This window comes from Phascolarctos cinereus, unplaced genomic scaffold (assembly GCF_003287225.1).
Source record: "Phascolarctos cinereus isolate Bilbo 61053 unplaced genomic scaffold, phaCin_HiC Scaffold_726;HRSCAF=1367, whole genome shotgun sequence".
Lineage (NCBI taxonomy): Eukaryota > Metazoa > Chordata > Mammalia > Diprotodontia > Phascolarctidae > Phascolarctos > Phascolarctos cinereus.
This window is the reverse complement of record NW_027556098.1, coordinates 3029468-3048973: the sequence shown is the minus strand read 5'-3', so window position 1 is coordinate 3048973 and position 19506 is coordinate 3029468. Positions and strand designations below refer to the sequence as shown.

The 19506-nt window shown below is 38.3% G+C and overlaps 1 protein-coding gene across 5 annotated transcripts in view; it reads left to right on the top strand.

Annotated features, from left to right (window-relative positions):
* The window catches only part of TXLNG (taxilin gamma), a 57079-nt gene that overhangs the window by 17220 nt on the left and 20353 nt on the right, over positions 1–19506 (top strand). The window contains exon 1 of one of the 5 annotated variants that reach the window (XM_021007410.2): positions 4667–4702. The exons of the other annotated variants lie outside the window; for them this stretch is intronic. Coding sequence (XP_020863069.1) covers positions 4682–4702 — 21 coding nt within the window. The 5' untranslated portion in view covers positions 4667–4681. Of the gene's footprint in view, positions 1–4666; positions 4703–19506 lie in introns of those variants that run through there. 5 annotated transcript variants of the gene reach the window in all.

The window sequence follows — 19506 nt, the reverse complement described above, 5'->3', positions numbered from 1 at the left end:
ATTTTAAGGCTTCCTTAGATAGCATGAGTGTGTCCCTGTTATACTGATGTGAGGACATTGAGGTTCAGAAAAGTTCAGTGACCTGTTTATAGTCACACAGCTAGTTGAAATTCCATCCTTTTAAGCCTTCCTTCAATGATTATTCCCATTAACGAATTCATTTATCTTATATTTGCTATAGTATGTGTGTTCTCTTTTGGTTCTTAGCACATGCTATCTAGTTTGCCTACTGGCAAGTCCCTTGAAGGGCAAGAAATATGTCTTATTCTTTAATTCTTAAAGCTTCAGCACATTGTGCAATATAAAATAGTTTAGCAGTTCCTATCATTAATGCCCTTGGTTATTATTATTGCTGTCACATGGTAGAGTGGGGAGTCACCTACTTCATAGAGGCCATTCCTGTTTAAGTTTGAGTTGTCTTACCTCCATGGAAAGATTTCGGTAGGTTATCACCCCGTAATCTTGAGATTGGGCAGTAGAATGGGGGAAAGAATATGCATTTGCCATTTTACCCGAATATAACTTGTTTTTAAAAATCTAAAACTATCATAGTCTCATCTTTTTGACTAGGATGTGATATCCTTATCATGAGAAGATTAATCAGCTGTCTACTTTTATACACATAAATAGGTTCAGGTCAGCACATATCGTAAAAATCCCGTTGAGTCAAGCTTACTCTAGCTTCTGGCACGTTTGCACACTATAAGTAAAGGGAACTCAGCAAGTGGATCTCTGACCTCATAGTAAGGGTTGGCTTGCTTACTTACTTACAAAGGGCTGGGGCCAAAGTGGAACTGAGCTGAGATAGCACAATGTATTCCTTGCCCCATCACTTGACCTGCTTCGTTGGGCTGAGATTATGTTCACTCTAATTCCTGGACATGTACTAATTGCCTGGATTATTTAAATGGTCCTTTTTGTCTTTTTTTCCTACCCAGTGGATGTAGTTAATTCCTATTAAATGTTTATCTGATGTGACTCTACCTTATTTCTTTTGCTTTATGAATCATGGAATTTTAGAGCTGGAGGCTTCAAGATTTTTAGTTATTTTGTAAATGAAAAATGATGGAGCGATGACCCCAAAGAGGGGGTCTTCAACTTGCCTTTATTGTTGCATCTTTGCAGATATTCTGTAAACAGCATTTGGGGGAGGATGACATCAGAATGAATACCTTGTTTCACACCTTCATTCTAGTGTTTGTAATTTAAATTATTTAATTTGAATTAAGTTTAAGATTTGTTTTGGTCTATTCTCTCACTTCTTTGAAAAAGGTAGGGAAAGGGGTAGCTAGGTGTCGAAATGGGATGAAGTCAGAAGGACCTCAGATTAGCTGTGTGACCCTTGTCAAGTAACTTAATCCTAATTGTCTCTCTCCACCCAAAAAAAAGAAAGGAAAAGGTGGAGGAGGACCTTTGTTTTATAGTTATTTCATTTTTGTGTCTTTAGATTATTCAGCACTTTGGACATTCAACATTAGTTCTGTTCATACCTTTTAAAAAGGGACAGACCCACTAACAAAGAAGGTACTTAACTCCATGTAAGTCTTATAAGTAGGGAGGTAAGGTGATTGCATGGTAGCAAATGGTGGTAAGGTTGTTGATTTTTCTTCTCTTCTAATGATGTGGAACAGTTCAGTGCAGCTTTTTAAAAAAAATTTTTAATTTTCAACGTTCACTGTTGCAAGACGTTGAGTTCCAAATTTTTTGCTCCATTCCCCCTCTCCAAGATAACAAGCAGTCTGATATAGGCCATACGTGTACAATCATATTAAACATTTTTTAAAAAATTAATTGGAGTATAGAGATACCTGGTTCAGTGTTATAAACTAAATTACAGTCTGCCTTTGGTGAAGTTACTTGTGAAGGAGCTTAGGAGCTTCTTAAATAGAAAGTACCCTAGATGTACTGAATTACTTGAGGTTCAGTCTTCAAAGTGAAATTTAATGTAGGAAATCTTAATACTTATTCAGCTACATCTCAGGAGCTATTTTGGCTGCTTCATGACTAGAGGTACCATGGCATAGTTTATAAGAGTGCAGGACTTAGCATCAGGAAAACCTGGCTGGATTCAAATCCCATTTTGCAAACTAAACTAGTTCTTTGACCATGGATGAGGTTGTCACTTAATCTTCCTGAGCCTCATGTGTACCTTTTTTAGATTATAAATAGAGATCTATATAGAAAAGAGTGCCTGGTCCTACAAAATCTCAGATTCTTGTGGGTTCAATGCACTGCTTTGTAGACGTTTGCCAGAATTATATGTGCGGCCCTAGTTTTTTTTCCTGAATGGGAATCTCCATTTAGATGGCACTTGTAGGTACCTTAAATTTAACACATCCTAAACGAGAACTATTATCATGAACAACTTCAAGAGTTAGTCTTAACTCTTCCTTTCCATCTCTTACATACAGTTGCCAAGTCTTGATGTGTCTGTGTCCACATATACCTCACATCTGTGTGCTGTTTCTTGATTTACGTGGGTACCAGTCTGTTTCATGCCCTTATCACTTGTTTCTTGGTGTAGGCCAGTAATTATTGAGGAGCTTAACAATTCAATTCAGTAAACATTTATTAAGACTATGTTATGTGGGCAGTCATTGTGCTAAGTGCTAAGATGACAGATAGTTCCTGCCCTCAAGGAGTTTATAATCTAATGGGGGAAGACAATACCTGAGTTGAAGCTGAAAAGAAGGAGTATGATGTTCTGTGCAACTGAAACCAAGCAGAGCTACTGATGGAAAATGGAGAGTTACTAAAGAGCTCTTATTTATGTGGGTTATATCCAAATATCAATATTTACCGTATTAGAAATTAGGATGTTTTATTATAAAATTCACTTCATGGACCCCCAAAATGATCTCAGGACTCCCTGGGATCCTTGGCCTGATTGGGCTTCTTGCCTCAAATATCTCCCCTCTCTAATCTGTCTTCTACACAGCTGCAACAGCATAGTCCTGATTGTCACTTCTACGTAAAAAATGTCACTTCTACGTAAAAAGTTCAAGTGGCTGCCTCTAAGTCTCACTTTAGGACAGGGGTTTTTATTTTTTTGTGTCATGGCCCCCTTGACAATGTGGTGAAGGCTATGGACCTCTTGTCAGAATAATGTTTTAAATGCACCAAATACATAGGATTATAAAGAAAACCAATTGTATTAAAATACAGTATCAGAACATATGTATTTTTTTAAGTTCACAAATCCCAGATCAAGACCCCTTGCTTTAGGATAAAATATAAATTCTGGTATTTAAATCCCTTCACAATCTGGCTTCTACCATATATTTCCAGGCTTTATTTTACACTACTAATTTTCACGGACTTTATATTCTGGCCAAATGAGGCCTGCCTGCTATTCTTTTTTTTTTTTTATTACATTTTATTTCCCTCCCATGACCTTACCCTCATTAAAAAATGAAAGAAAAAGAAAACTCTTATAACGAATACATAGTCAAGCAAAACAAATTCTCTCGGTGTACATGTCTCTCCCCCAAAAATGTATATGTATCTCAGTCTGTACTCAGTCCCTTAATTCTCTGTCATGATGAGCTGGGTAACATGTTTTCATTACTGTATTTCTTCATGGACAACAGTCCATTGCCTGTATCGCTGCCTTTTTACACTGTCCCTCATGCTTGGAATGATTTCTTTCCTTGTCTCTGACTTTTAGGATCCCCAGCTTCCTTCACAGCTTATTTTAGCTCGAGGGTGGTCTTATAGAGGTAGAATCTATCTCCTCTTCCCCCACTGTTCCACTAGTTGCTAGTTAGTGGCTTCCCCTCCTAGAGGTTTCTTTGTACATATATTGTTTAATTACCTTTGTAGATGTTCTGTATCCCAAGGATATAAGAACTTAAGTTCCTTGTTTGGTTTTTTTTTATTCTTGGCACTTAGCACAATAGTACATAGTGTAGGTGCTTTTTTAATGCTTGTTGAATTATGAGGACAGCATCCTGGCACAGTTAAATTTGGGTAGTTATGATTTGAGTCTTCACTTTGGCTGCCTTTTTAAAAGTGGTGATATGCTGTAGTCATTCAGTACTGGAGATAGGAGGATTGATTTTTGGCATATAAATAATTTTTGGATGAAAAGTGATGATATAACAGACATTTTAATTTCCTCTAATTTCTTTTGAGGTAATATGAAAGAATCCTTTATTCAAGGCAGTGTTAGGTGAAGGAATGTCTCTTTTACTGATTCCTGCATACTTTTTCTACTTTTTTCCTTGCCTCCATGATCTTGAATATTAATTTAACTTTGTGCTTTTCCTTTTTTTTTTTTTTGTTTTGCTTTTTGAGGAATTGAAGATATTGAGAAAGGACAACTGCAGAACTAAAGATACAATTTATTAGCTAAAAACTTAATAAAACTTTATGAACATGAGCAAAATTATCCATGACTTGGAAGACCAGTACCAAAACTGCTTGCTCCTTTCTGCATCTTATTGTTGAGACAATGAATGTATGCAATATTCTGTCTTATCAGTACCCCATCTTTCTTTTTTTTTGTTTTGTTTTTGTTTTGTTTTAGGCGATTGGGGTTAAGTGACTTGCCCAGGGTCACACAGCTAGTAAGTGTCAAGTGTTTGGTCTGAGGCCAGATTTGAACTCAGGTCCTCCTGACTTCAGGGCCGGTACTTTATCCACTGCACCACCTAGCTGCCCTGTACCCCATCTTTCTGCCATGAGAAAGGAAAAAAGATGGGTATGTTTAAATGTTTATATCAAGACTAATGATTTGATTTTATTTTTATGACTAATGATTTTAAAATAATCAGTTTTACAAGAGACCTATTCTGTCACCTTTCCCTTAACCATGCTCTAAGTAACTTAACTGCTTATTACAGTGGAAGGCAAAAAGAAGGAAGGCATCAGTGACATCAGGTAGGAATCTTTACTGGTATTCATTGGACATTGATACACGTCTGTATACATGTCATGATTTAGAATAGGAAGGGGCTTATATATAACTCCTATAATTTTTAAGATGACAAATCAGGACTTAGGTCACTAAAGGAGAGACTTGACCGAGTCATGGAACTAGTAAAGAGACCTAACTCTGCTGTTTGAACCTTGATGGGAAGTAATTGAGAGAGGTACTGAGAGTTGCTGACACTGCATCAGTATACAGCAGACAGATTTGAAGCCACTGATTTGTCAATCAGTTTTAAACTATAAAATTGCTATTGTTAAAAGGGGAATTTTGATGAGAGACGCTTCAGAAGAGTATATCGTATATTACCCAGAAGATCATTAGGAAGTTTGGCATTTAGAGAGGTGAGATCTGGTAAAAAGCCTTTCCTTTTTCTTTTTTTCTTTTTAAGGGAAAGAGAACTATAGAAACATTTCTTCTGTTGGTCAGGTAAGGCGCCTGAGTACTCAAAATTGCAGCCAGAGTCCCTGCAGTAAAAGCTCATTAACAAAGAGAAGGCCCCTCTTTTTCTATTTACTCTTTCCTGACACAGTTGTAATAAGCTTGATTAGATTTCTAAATTCACAACAAATTAGAGGGAGTGGGTTAGTGTATAGATGGGAACACTTTGCCGTAGTGAGAAAGGACAACTTGAAAGATATAACTTGTCATAGAATACGAAGGTTAAAGGCTCTCTCTTTGTTCAGTTGACAGAGGCATCATACTAACTAATGCTGCAATAACTGATGCTTATAATTATGATCCTACATTATTAAGGAGAGCTTAATAATGCTTTGAAAGCTTCCAGAGCTTAGAAATTTGCCCCAGCCTTGTCGTTTTATAGGTTAAGCAGCCAAGGTCTAGACAGGTTGGAGGACTTGCCTGTGGGTTACGTAGCTTGTTGCTTGTGTAAGTGGGACCACTTCTGATTCATATTCTTAGTATTCTTTTTACTATTATAAATAGGCAGGTTCCATGGAATTAATTAGAGGTGAGCCATCCTTTAGACAGCTGGATTTTAAGTTACCTAAATATTTTCATCTTACTTAACTAGGCAAGCTAATGAAAGGTATTTCATACAATGGTGTGCAGATCAAAACCCAACTGTGGCTTCTTTTTTCATCATGTGTGATTCTTGTCAGTGTCCTTTAAATTCTCCATCTTGCCTGCTCAGGTGGGGCAATGTCAGTGCTGCCGTCTCCTCAGGAGAAACCAAGGAGCTTAGCACATACCCTTCTAAGGTGTTCTTCAGAACACCCTGGCCACGGAACCTAGGTGACCTCTGCAACCTCAATAAAGTCAACAAAAAGCATATTCTTTGAGTGGGAGGCATCAAACCCCTCATCAACTGCCTCTCTAGCCCCAGTGAAGAAACAGTCATGCCAGCATGTCAGCAGTCACAAAATACTCAAGTACCTGAACACATCTCAGTCCATCTAGGAGCTTGCAGCCCTACCTGTGGTAGAATGCATGCTGTGTGACTCCCTCTCTGAAAATGTAGACTTCGCAATCTGGCTTCCAGCTTCTTGGAAGGCTACTTTTTCCTAGACAGGTGGAGGATCCTTAGAATCTCAGTGCACACACTGCTGTGGGCATCCCACTCCTAAAAGATTGATACTGTGCTAGAGGTAGTGTCCATCCTTAGGAACCCTGGGTTGTCAGCCAGGCCCCACACAGTTAGTAGTGAAGATTGTTAGAGGGTGATCTAAATGAGGGAAATTGAGTCTTGGAAAAGATTGATTTGAAGTGCTTGAGGGAAGAATGATCTTAAGACTCTGAGAAAAGTGTCCCATTAAACAATAAAGTAGTTTTGGTGGCAGGAAGGGAAGGCCTTTGGAGAAGCTGAATCTCTAGAGAAACAAGATGTGATACTACAGTCTCTGCTGTTTTCTGACAGTAGAGGGTGGCCAAGGTTTTTGTACCTTTCAGGGTGGGGGGTTTGGCTAGCAATATATATGTAGCTTCCCTTAAAATCTGTAAGGTATAACTAGAAGCACTGAAATGAACTGCATACACCAGTTATTAAAAGCAGTTTTGTTGCTCTAGTTAAATGGGAGTGATATCATGTAAAAGAAAGAGCACCGAACTAGGACCTGAATTCTAGTTCAGCTCTGCCCCATTATTAACCTTGTGATCTTGGTTAAACAATGCATTTAACATCCATGAGACTTAATTTTCCTATCTACTAAATGGGGATAATGATTGTTGTGATGATCAAATGAGATTGTGTCCAAGAATGGCAAGGGATAGTTAATTATCACACTAGCAGTTTATGCCACTCCTTGTTCTTCAACTACCCTCTTTAGGATCTGCCCCCTCAACTTGATTGTGAAATCACCCTTGTTATAGGATCATTGTGGGACTGTCACGAATAGTGTATGAAATAAGTTTAACAGAACCTTTAGCCCCTTAAGAATGAATAAATCTCAATCTCAGGTGGGCATCAAAGGGAAGGAGGCTTTTATTTTTTTTATCTTTTTTTTTTATACTGGAAAACTTTATTGTAGGTCGAGTGGGACAGTTGGACATAGTTTAGATTATTCCAATTTTGTTGGCAACATCTAAAGCATCGTAGTCTGGAGCAAGTCGGACATAGGCCTTCTTCTCTCCATCAGGCGGATCAGTGTGTTGACCTTGGCCATGTCAGTGTCATAGAGCTTCTTGACAGCCTGCTTGATCTGATGCTTGTTGGCCTTGACGTCCACAATGAAGACCAGCATGTTGTTGTCCTCAGTCTTCTTCATAGCGGACTCAGTGGTCAAGGGAAACTTAATAATGGCATAGTGGTCAAGCTTGTTCTACCGAGGGGTACTTTTCCTCGGGTATTTGGGCTGCCGTCGTAGTCTTAGTGTCTTGGGTTGCCGGAATGTGGGAGTTTTCGGATCTTCTTTTTGTGGCTGTGAACACCCTTCAGCACTGCCTTCTTGGCCTTTAAGGCCTTGGACTTAGCTTCTGTCTCGGGGACAACTGCTTTCTTCTTCGCCTTCGGCGCCATCTTGGGAGAAAGGAGAAGGAGGCTTTTAAACACATGTTTACATGATCATTACCTGTGGTAAGAGTTGAGCCCATTGGTGACTGGATATTTTTGCGTGTCCTTTAAATAAAAATTTTATTTTTGTTGGCAAAAATTTTAAAGAATGAATTTTCCATATAGGCTCCTTCTAGTTTATTGGAGACCCTTTTAAAATTTTAGTAGTTCCTAGAGACAAATTCAGCACTGGAAATGTCCTTTTTTTCTGTTCTGTGGCATATTATCAAAGATTGAACAAGGACATGGGCTTAATCATTTAGCCCACTATCTATTTCATTGCATTTTGGGTCAGCTGCAGTTTTAATTCTTAATTGAATTTAGTTCATTTATGGTGTTATTATGTTAAATGATAGTACTGTATTCAATTCTGGCTACCACATTTTAGGAAAGACAGACAATGAAGTGTCATATCAAGAAGATAGACCATCCCGTGTAAATATTATTTGAAGGAACTGGGGATCTTTAGCCTAGAGAAGAGAAGACTTTAGGATAGGGGTTAGAGGTAGCAAGAAATTATTTTAGTCTTAATGTATTTGAAGGGATATTATGTGAAAGAAAATTAGACTTGTTCTGCTGAGTGTCAGAATTCAGAACAGGCATCAGATTTAGACTTGATGAAAGAAAATTTTACTTCCTATTAAATAGTCCAAATGTGGGGATAGACTGCCTCTGCTTTTGAAGCTCTTTCATTAGAGGTTTTCAAGCTGAGGTTAGATTGGTGATGTTATAGAAGGAATCCTTGTTCAGAGATTGGTTCAGCTAGATTCTAAAGGAAAGGTGGGTTTTCTGGTTACTGTGCAGTTGGGAGTCATTAAAAGCTCTGTGCAGTTCCCCGAATTGTTAAGGTGTTTATGTTGTGCTACGTTTGATTCTGAGGTGATAACCACTGGAACTTAATGAGCAGAAGTTAGACTTAAAATGTATAAAATCACCTTGGCAGCTGGGTGGAAAAAACTTGAGGCAGGGAGAGCGCTTGATCTAGGGTAGTCGCTATGGAAATACAGATGTATATGAGAGATGCTGTGCAAGTACAAGTGACAAGATTTGGCAAAAAATGGGTCATAGGAAGTGAGTGAGAATGAGGAGGTGAGGATGACACTGAGGTTATCAATCTGGGGGACTGGCATGTTGGCATACTCTTGACAGTAACTGGGAAATGTGAAAGAGGGAATGGTTGTGGGGGTGGGGCAGGGGAAGGAAGACAATGAGTTGTATTTTGGACATGTTGAGTTCAGATGCCAGTGGTACATCTGTGTGAAGATGTCCATTGGGCAGTTTGTGATGCATACAGTATGTGAACTTTGAAAAAGGCCAGGTATAGATTCATGAGACTCGGTAGGATCACCAAGTGAGGAAATATATAGAGAAAAGAGGGCCCAGGACAGAGCCTTTGGGGGACATTCAAGGGAAATGAATGAAAATTAGCAACTGAGATTGAGAAGGAACTGAGATAAGAAGACTAGGAGAATACAATGTCACAGAAACCCATGTAGTATTGGATATATAGGAGGAGGTGATCAATAGTGTCGAATGCTGCAGAGAGGTCAAGAAAGATGAGAATTGAGAAAAGTCCACTAGGTATTTTAAGAATTTTTATCATTAAACACTAAATAGAAGGGGCATTTGTAATATACATAATGGAACAGAAAAAGGATTGTATATAAAACTACAGGTCTCTATTACGAACACGTTACTTTTCTTTTAAAGAGTACAAAGATCAACCTGTAAGGTTTTCAAAGCTGTTCTACTTGTCTGGCCATCTTCCATTTCTCCATTTAAAAAAAAAGTTGCCTCAATGACTTTTTTTTTTCCTTGCTACCTTTAACCCACTCACTCCTTCCTGTTGAAGGAGGAAAAAAGGCAAACCAAGCCATAATAACAAATAATAGATAGTCAAAACAAATTCCCATTTAGGCTCTGTCCAAAAATGTATGTCTTTGCATCTTGAGTTCTTTCTGACAAGATGTGAGTAGAAAGTATAACCGTTACTCCTCTTGAATTGTGGTTTGGTCATTTCATTGATGAGAGTTTTTTAAGTCTTTCAAAGTTGTTTTTCTTTACAGTGTTATTGAATAAATTGTTCTGGTTCTTATCTCACTGCATCAATTCATAGAAATCTTCCCAGATTTCTTGGACCACGTACACTATTTCATTATTTCTCACAGCAAAACAATATTACATTCACATGCTGTACTTAGTTTAGCCATTCCTCATTAGATGGGGCAGCACATTGGTTTCTAGTTCTTTGTTAGAACAAAAAGACTTGGTAGAAATATTTTTGCACATTTCATAGTTGATTTTCTTCTGCTTTGTTTAAAGGCCATCAGATTTATCAATTAAAATATCATCGATAACTTTATATAGAGAGCAGTTTCAATTGAATGATATAATATAGTGGGAAGAAAGATTGAAGAGGTTTTAAAAGAGAATGAGAGAAAGTGGAGGTGCACCTAATTAGCAGATGGGTTTCTCAAAGAAATTTAGCTGAGAAGTAGGTGAAATAGAAGATGATTTGTAATGGGACTTTTTTTTTAAGGAGGGTGGAGAGATGGGAGTGTAGGTAGCAGGGAAGCAACATGAAAATAAGGGACAGATTAAAGGTTAGAGAAAGTGTGGGGATGATGGTGGGGGCATTCAGGTGAACATAAATCTCATCTATCATTTTGGTAATGTGATCATAAGCTTTTAGTCCAGCATTCTTTTTGTCTGTTCTTTTGTAACTTCCACACATAGCCTTTCCCAGTCCCACTTAATTCTAGTTCCTGCCCTCTGTTAATTATTTGCTGATGTGACAGTTTATTGTAGTTCATTAGTTCAGAAATCCATTTTGGTTTCTGATTGACTAGCAAATTAGACCAGTGTAACTCAAGCCAAAATGGTGTGAATATGCTGGTTTGAGTAGAGAGGACTTCCATACTTCCAAACACTTCCATAATAGTCATGTTGTGAAAAACTAACTGTATTTCCCTTTATTGTATCCCATGCCCTGTTTATTCTATTCTCTCTTTTGACCCTATCCTTCCTCAAAAGTGTTTGCTTCTGATTACCCCCTCCCCCAATCTGCCCTCCCTTCTGTCGTTCCCCACTCTCTTCTCCCTTTCTACCTTATTTTCCTGTAGAGTAAGATAGGTTTCCATACTGAATTGAGTGTGTATGTTATTCCCTCCTTAAGTCAAATCCAAAGAGAGTAAGATTCATTTATTCCCTCTCACCTTCCCCCACTTCCTCTCCACTATAAAGCTTTTTCTTGTCTGTTTTATGTGAGATAATTTACCCCATCCTACCTCTCCCTTTCTCCTTCCTTCTCCCAATATATCCTCTCTCACCCCTTAATTTTATTTTTTAGATATCATTCCTTCATCTTCAACTCACCCTGTGCCCTCTGTATATATATTTCCCTCCGGCTACCCTAATACTGAGAAAAGTCTCATGAGTTAGAAATATCATCTTTCCATGTAGGAATGTAAACAGTTCAACTTTGATAAGTCCCTTATGATATCTCTTTCCTGTTTACCTTTTCATGCTTCTCTTGAGTTTTGTATCTGAAAGCCAGATTTTCTATTCAGCTCTGGTCTTTTCATCAAGAATGCTTGAAAGCTCTCTTTCAGTGAATATCCATTTTTTCCCCTGAAGGATTATACTCAGTTTTGCTGGGTAGGTGATTCTTGGTTGTAATCGTATCTCTTTTGCCCTCCGGAATATTATATTCTAAGCCCTCAGGTCCCTTAATGTAGAAGCTGCTAAATCTTGTGTTATCTTGATTCTGTTTCCACAATACTTGAATTGAATTGTTTCTTTCTGGCTGCTTGCAGTATTTTCTGCTTGACCTGGGAACTCTGGAATTTGTCTATGGTATTCCTAGGAGTTTTCCTTTGGGGATCTCTTTCAGGAGGTGATCGGTAGATTCTTTTAATTTCTCTTTTACCCTCTGGTTCTAAAATATCAGGACTTTTCCTTGATAATATCTTGAAAGATGATGTCTAGGCTCTTTTTTTGATCATGGCTTTCAGGTAGTCCAATAATCTTAAATTCTCTTTCCTGAATCTATTTTCCAGGTCAGTTGTTTTGCCAGTGAGATATTTCACATTGTCTTCTGTTTTTTCATTCTTTTGGTTTTGTTTTATAGTGTCTTGATTTCTCTTAAAGTCATTAGCTTCTGTTTGCGCCATTCTAATTTAAAAAATTTTTTTTTATTAATTTATTTTGATTTATCAACAATCACTTCCATAAGCTTTTGAGTTTTAAATTTTTCTCCCCCTCACTCCCCAAGACAGCGGGCAATCCATTCTCATTTTTAAAGAATTTTCTTCAGTGAGCTTTCAGACTTCCTTTTCCATTTGGCTAATTTCTGCCTTTTTTTTTTCCCCCTTAAGGCAGTTGGGGTTAAGTGACTTGCCCAGGGTCACACAGCTAGTAAGTGGCTAATTCTGCTTTTTAAGGCATTCTTCTCCTCATTGGTTTTTTGGACCTCTTTTGCCATTTGGTTAGTCTATTTTTTAAGGTGTTAACGTTCTTCAGTGGTTTTTTTTGGGTCTCTTTAGCAAGTTGTTGACTTGTTTTTCATGATTTTCTTGCATCACTCTCCTTTCTCTTCCCAGTTTTTCCTCTACTTCTCTTACTTGCTTCTGAAAATCCTTTTTGAGCTCTTCCATGGCCTGGGACTGATTCGTATTTTTCTTGGAGGCTTTGGATATAGGAGCTTTGACTTTGTTGTCTTCTTCTGGTTGTATTTTTTTTGATCTTCTTTGCCAGCAAAGAAAGATTCTATGGTCTGACTTTTCTTGTGCAGTTTGCTCATGATCCCAGCCAATTACTTGAGTTTTAAACTCTTTGTTCAGGTAGGGGTCTGCTTCCAGTGTGGAGTATGTACTGTCCCGAGATTCAGGAGTTTTGTGCAGCTGTTTTCAGAGATACTTCTAAGGACCTGCAGATTTTCCATTCTTCTAAGGTGGTGTGATCAAAGGTGAGGTGTTTACTCCTTTCCTGGCCTGTGCGTCTGGTCAGTGAGTCAACAAGCACTCTTTTCTGCCTTGGAACTGTGAGGAAGATTCCCTCTCCACTGCTGCCACAAGCTCCGTCATGCCAGCACTCTTCCTCGCCCCAGGACCACCACCCAGGACTGTGACCCAGATCCAAGCACGGGCAAAGCAAGAGAATCCTGCCTCAGCACCAGCAAAGAGATCCCTGCAATCCCCCCTCTGATCAGCTGCTTCATTTCTGTCGCTGGGCTGAGAGCTCCAGAAGCAGCCACCGGCTGTGGGCTGCAGCAGGACTGAGGCTGGGACATAGACCTTTCCTACTGATCTTCTAAGTTGTCTTTGGGGTTTGTGGGTTGAGAACTCTAGAAACCGCTACAGCTGCTAGTGATTCAGTCACCTGAGGCCTGCTCCAGGTTTGCTGAGGCCCAGTCTTTGCCTGTAAGGCCCATGCTGAACTGTGCTCCTCTCCCAGCCTGTCAACCTTCCAGGTTGTCTTGGGCTGGAAGTTTGTTTCACTCTGTCTTTTTGTGGGTTCTGCTGCTCTAGAATTTGTTTAGAGCCATTTTTTACAGATATTTGGAGGGATTTCAGGGAGAGTTCAAGCAAGTCATTGCTTTTACTCCCAAGGATTTTATATTTCAAATGTGGATGTTGATTTGTTAATGTAGAACTAGAGGGGGTGGTTTTATGAAGCTTAGAATTGAAATTCTTGCCCATCTAGTCTGTAAAGGTTCAGGCTTGATTTGCACTGTTTGAAGTCTAAGGCCTAGGTTTCAGGTAACTGGCTGTGCTGTTTGTTTCTTAGTAACTTAACTTTATGGGCCTGGTTTTTTCTTCATCTGTAAAATGAGGTATTGGGATTAGATGGCCCCTGAAGGCCCTTCCACCTCTCTTAATGTTCCTTTCTTACAGAATTGAAGGAAACTGTTTGGTTAACTCACAGAATCTTAGAGCTAGGAAGAATTTCAAAAGATTACCTAGACCAACAGCCCTTAAATAAAACATGAGTCTTGTCTCTAGTGTTCTTGACAAGTACGTAATCCATCTTTAACTTGAAGATTTTCAGTGACGTAGAATTACCTATTTTATCTCACAATTCCTTCAACCAACCCATTCCATATTTAAACAAAACTAAAGCCTTTCCCCTAACACTCCATCTTTGTAATTTCAGTCCATTGGTTCCTGTTTTGCCTTATAAGCATTACCTGTTTTCTGCTAATAATCATGCAGATTTTGAAGAAAATTATCATGTCTACCCTTGTCTTCTATAGGCAGGATATCCCCATTATGTAAAACTAATTCTCACATGAAATTATTTCTAGTTGCCTCACCACCTAGATACCCATTTTCTGGATATATTACAACTTGTCTCATTGTGCCTTCTAAAATAAGCCCAGAGCATCCTTCCCCTGATGTGGTCTGATGCAGGCAGAGTAGAGTAGGACCTAGTATCTCCTTCACCCTGGTGACTCTGTTTTTGTTAATGTAATCTAAAATTACATTAGTTCTTTGGGCAGCAGCATTTCACTGCAGAGTCATTGATCTTATAGTACACTAAAATCCCTGGATCTTTTTCACATGAACCTCCCCCCCTCTAAATATTTCCCTTATCCTGTACTAATGCAGTTGATTTTCTGAATGCAAGTGGAGAACTTTCAAGTTTAATAGGGAAAATTGTTTATCGTAAGCTTTAGTCCCAGCATTCTTTTTGTCTGTTCTTTTGTAACTTCCACCGATAGCCTTTCCCAGTCCCACTTAATTGTAGTTCGTTCCCTTTGTTAATTATTTGTTTGCTTGTCACCCCTATTTGTGCAACAGAAGGCAGGGATTGTTTTTTGCTTTTCTTTGTATCCCCCCAGAGCTTAGCACAGTGCCTGGCATATAGTAGGCACTTAATAGATGCTTAGTTGACTGGTTAATGTATTAGCTATCACACCAAGCTTTGTATTATCTCAGAATTTAAAAGTGTGTCATCTGTGCTTATATTCAAATCAGGGCTCTGCAACTCTATCCTAGATACTTGCCTCCAAGGCTAACATATCTTTTAATGATTCCACAAATAAGCATGCCTTGGGTCTTGTCAGTTAGCCAGTTCTGAATATACTGAATTGTTGTCACATTTTTGTCCGCATTTATTCATCTTCTCTACAAACTAGACCAGACTTGCACAACTTTGCAGTATGTAGGGACCAAATTTAAATAGGCTAAACTTCCTCAGGCTGGCCTTAGATGGGTTAGACTACAGACTGACGATGGTTGGTTTTTGCAGGTCATGTGACAAACAGGAAAATGCACAGTGGTAACTCTGGGAGCCCAAAATCCTTTGGTGGGCCTCATGTTGTGCAGGCCTGAACTATACTATCAAATGTCCTGCTAAGATCTAGATAAACCATTTTCAACATTTTCCTAACCAGTCGAGTAATGTAAAAAATGGAAATGCTAGTGTCTCTAAGACAAGTTGCAGATGCTGGGTGGTTTCTGTAACGGTAAAATCATAGGCCTCTTCTCCGCACCCTCACCCACCCCCCCCATATGAAAAAAAAAAGTGACAGAACTACTGGCTCTTTCTGCATCAGTTTTCAGTTAACTTCCCTCACTTTCAGTCTTATATGTCTTTATGAAGATCTCTTTGGTTTTTTATGCCTTCTCCCCTCTTTCTCATTAGAATCAATTGTGGCACTGGATTTTTGCTTTTGAGAGCCTCTGATCCCTCTTCATCCAGCTTCCCTTTTAGAGTCTCTAGCCATGTGATCTTACTTACCGTATTTCTGTTGGCATACATCACATAGAATGTTCCATCCTTGCCTCTAAGGAGCTCTAAAATAGATGCTCAAATATTTGAAAAATTCCCATTGTAAGTGTTTTGTCTTTTGTCAGTATCTTAGCAGATTCGTCCAGGTGATTGCTGTTTCCTACTGAGCCTTACGTAAATGCTTGCTTGCCACTGTGTTTCTGTCCTCTGTGGATTTCTATAGCAGTGAATATTTTCTTGATAAATTTTTATCTCTTAGCTTAATCACTTCCTTTTAAACAGTGGGTAACCAAAGCTGTATTCCAATAATAGGACATCCCACCAAATTTCATTTGGAACAGGCAGTCAGTAGAGAGGATCATCAAAGGGCAAATGGGTAAACTTCAGAAGATACCCGAAGATTTGAAACTATTGAATTGGGAAGGCATTTACGGCCTAGAGAGAAATCTGCTAATACTCACACAGAGCAGAACAGTACTTGGGAAATTTTATGAACTTTTATGCTAGAGCAGCATGTGACAATTGGAAAAATAATTTTTGAAACATGCAATGAGATTGGCTACTGATTTTATTCGAAACATGTACTTACATTCAATTGACTGATTATTGTAGCTATTTCATCTAACTATTGGTATATGTTTATTGAATAAAACAGATTTGCACAATCATATCTGTGGTGGTCTTTTAATTTGAGAGACAAGAACCAAGTGGTCCAGGTTACAAATGGTTATCAGGTCTTAAGGAAAGGGGGACTTGATGGAATCTGGATTGTTGCAAACTGTGTAAAACAATTATATTTAGGGGAATTGTGGAGGTGCAGGGTTTTATTTAGTTTAAAATTAGGATATTTGGTTTGAGAACTCTGAATAGTATTGTACTCTTGCCTGGTACATTTGTTGATGCTGAATTCCATCAACCATTATTCTGTAGTTAAATTGCTAATGACCCTTCTGAAGTGTCCAAACTCCTTCCTTTTTTTCCTGATGTTTAGTAGTTATAAATAGCTTTTTGCTTTTTAATCTGTAAAGCATGAGACTGTTTTAATTGTCTTAGGCTTTTTTGAGGTTGAGTATGTTGTGCCTCTTCTGCAAGTGAGTAATTTAAGTACTTGGAGAAGTCAGTACTTCTTGTCAGAGGTCATATGAAGTTAGTAGTGGAGGATGTTGGATGTTTAACATGGAACACCTGATTTCCAGGCTTGTGTTTTTGATGGCTTCTTGTTGATTCTGGGAGAGTCTGCACATTTTCCTTGGTGAGTTTTTTTTTTTTCTGTTGAGCCTTCAAATTTGTTGAATGCCAATTCCTTCACTTGTAGGTCTTTTTTTTTAATTACCAGAGAGCAATATCAGCCTTATAGGAAACTTAGGTATTGTTATCCAGCTTGCTAGTGATTTGTCCTAATTGTAATGCCCCTTATTTTACTGGATTGTCGAGATTTAAGGACAGTATGATGATTTTATTTATATTTTCCATAGAATTTAGGAGAAAACTTTTATTCTCTGATTCTGCTGTGTATCTATAGAATTTTGACATCTAAATGCCAGAGGAGGAGCAAATAGCTTATCAGTTGACCAGTATTTATTAAGCATTTGTTGTGTCTAATGAAATAAACCCTACTTGCAAAAAGCTTACATTCCAATAGGGGAGCGACAGTTTAAGTATATATGCCCATTAAATGCAAAATATTTAAATACCTATCATGGTAGCTTTCAAGGGAGGGCACTACCAGTTGAGGGAATCAGGAAAAAATTCAGGTAGAAAATGGTACTTGAACTGAGACTTGAAAGAAGAAAGGGATTCTGTGAGGGAGAAGGGAGGAGAGGGAATGTATTTCAGGCACGGGAAACAGCCAGCTGTAAAGGTGTGGAGATGAGAGGGATGGAGTTTTATGGGTGAGGAACAGAGAGAAGTTCCATTTTGGGTACATTGCAGAGAGCAGTAAAGGGGAGTGATGTCCAGTGAGGCTGGAAAGATTATTTTGGGGCCTGGTTGTGAGGGTCTTTAAAAGTTAAACAACAATTTGTATTTGATTCTAGAGGCAATAGGAAGCTCCTGGAGTTTGAATGATCCAGCAGATGTAGACTTAATGAAAATTGCTTTAGCTTTAGTGTGGAATATAGATTAATGTGGTGAGTCAGATCAGGAAGACCAATTAAGAAGGCTGATGCAATACTTCAGGTAAAGAGATGATGAAGGCATGAACTAAGGTGTTGCTCTGTGAGAAGAGAGAAAAAAGAAACTGAGATTCGCAACTGATTGGGTGGTATAGGATGATGGAGAGGAAGGAATTGAGGAAGAAGAGTATATCAATATGATTTTTAAAACTTTTAAGTTTTTTGGAAAGATTTGTATCTTGTTTACTTCAAGGATCAGGATTGGTTTTGTTTTATGCAAATTTTACTTCGATAATGATTAATGATAAGAATTCAGGGAAGGATGGAAAGATTTAATATGAACTTCATGCAAAATGAAATAAGGAAAACCAGGGAAACTACACACAATGACTACAACAATGTAAATGGAAGAACAAATGAAACTGAATGTTGTATACATTTAATGACCAAGTTTATCCCAGAAAGATAGGAGAAAATTCACTCCCCTTTCTCAGCAGAAGTGGAAGAGGGGCAGCTAGGTGGCACAGTGGTTTGAGCACCGGCCCTGAAGTCAGGAGGACCTGAGTTCAAATGTGACCAAACACTTCATAATTACTAGCTGTGTGACCCTGGACAAGTCACTTAACCCCAGTTGCCTTAAAAAAAAAAAGGTGGAGGACTTATGCAAGTGGAACATTGCATATTCTATTAGACTGGATGAGTTCAGTTAGTTTTGCTGGGCTGTTTCCCCCAACCACTCTCATCCCCCTTTTTTCCTTTGTTACTTAGGGGCAGCTTCCTAGGAAGGGTAAAAAAAGTGATGGGTATATATATGGAAATGAAGGAGGGTAGAAAAACCAGATAATTAAAAATAAGAAAAGCACATAATAAACTCAGGTTTTCATTCTGAAGTGCAGTGTAATGTGTAATATTGCCTCACATGTAGAGTAGAATTCATGAAATTAAATAGTGCTAATTGTTAACTATGGAATTATGAACAAAGGTTATAGACTCCCAGAGTGTAACTGTTTAGACAACATTCTGATAAAGGCTTGATTTGCACATAAAAAGAAACATGCTTTTGGGGGGAAGGGCCTAGGCAAAAGGGTTAAGTGACTTGCCCAGGGTCACACAGCTAGTGAGTGTTATGTATCTGTGGCTGAGGCTCCTGACTCCAGGGCAGGTGCTCTATCCACTGTGCCCCCTAGCTGCCCCTAAAAGACAAAATTTTAATATGTTGTTATCATTTTAAACCATTTTAATTAGTGCCATTTAAGTATTTTTTAGTATTTTTTTTAACAATTTGGAGGAGCCAGGTATACTTTGATACCCGCCAGCTACCTTACAAAATAGTATTTAGGTCTGTTCTATCCAGAATAATTGCCTAACTTGGCCTCTTAATGATCTACCACTAGTTTTTCACTTTTAATATAGTATTTCAAAGATACTCATAAAGATGTTTATTTAGTTTTGGAGACACTCAAGAAAATGCTGAGATAGTTTTGAGTCTCGAGAATTTTTCAGTAAGTTTTGCAGTTCTTCTTGAAGACTTTTTTTTTTTTGAGATAAGTGGGTTGGGGTTTTATTCCCCCAAAAGTGCTGGGAAATAGGACCCAAGGAAAATGTGTTATTGTTGAAAAATAGGGTTTGACTGACTTTTCAGCCAAGTCTGTTTTTATGCTCATATAATTGGGTTATATGGTTAATTTTATTCAGTTATTTTCTACCAAGGATTTAAAACC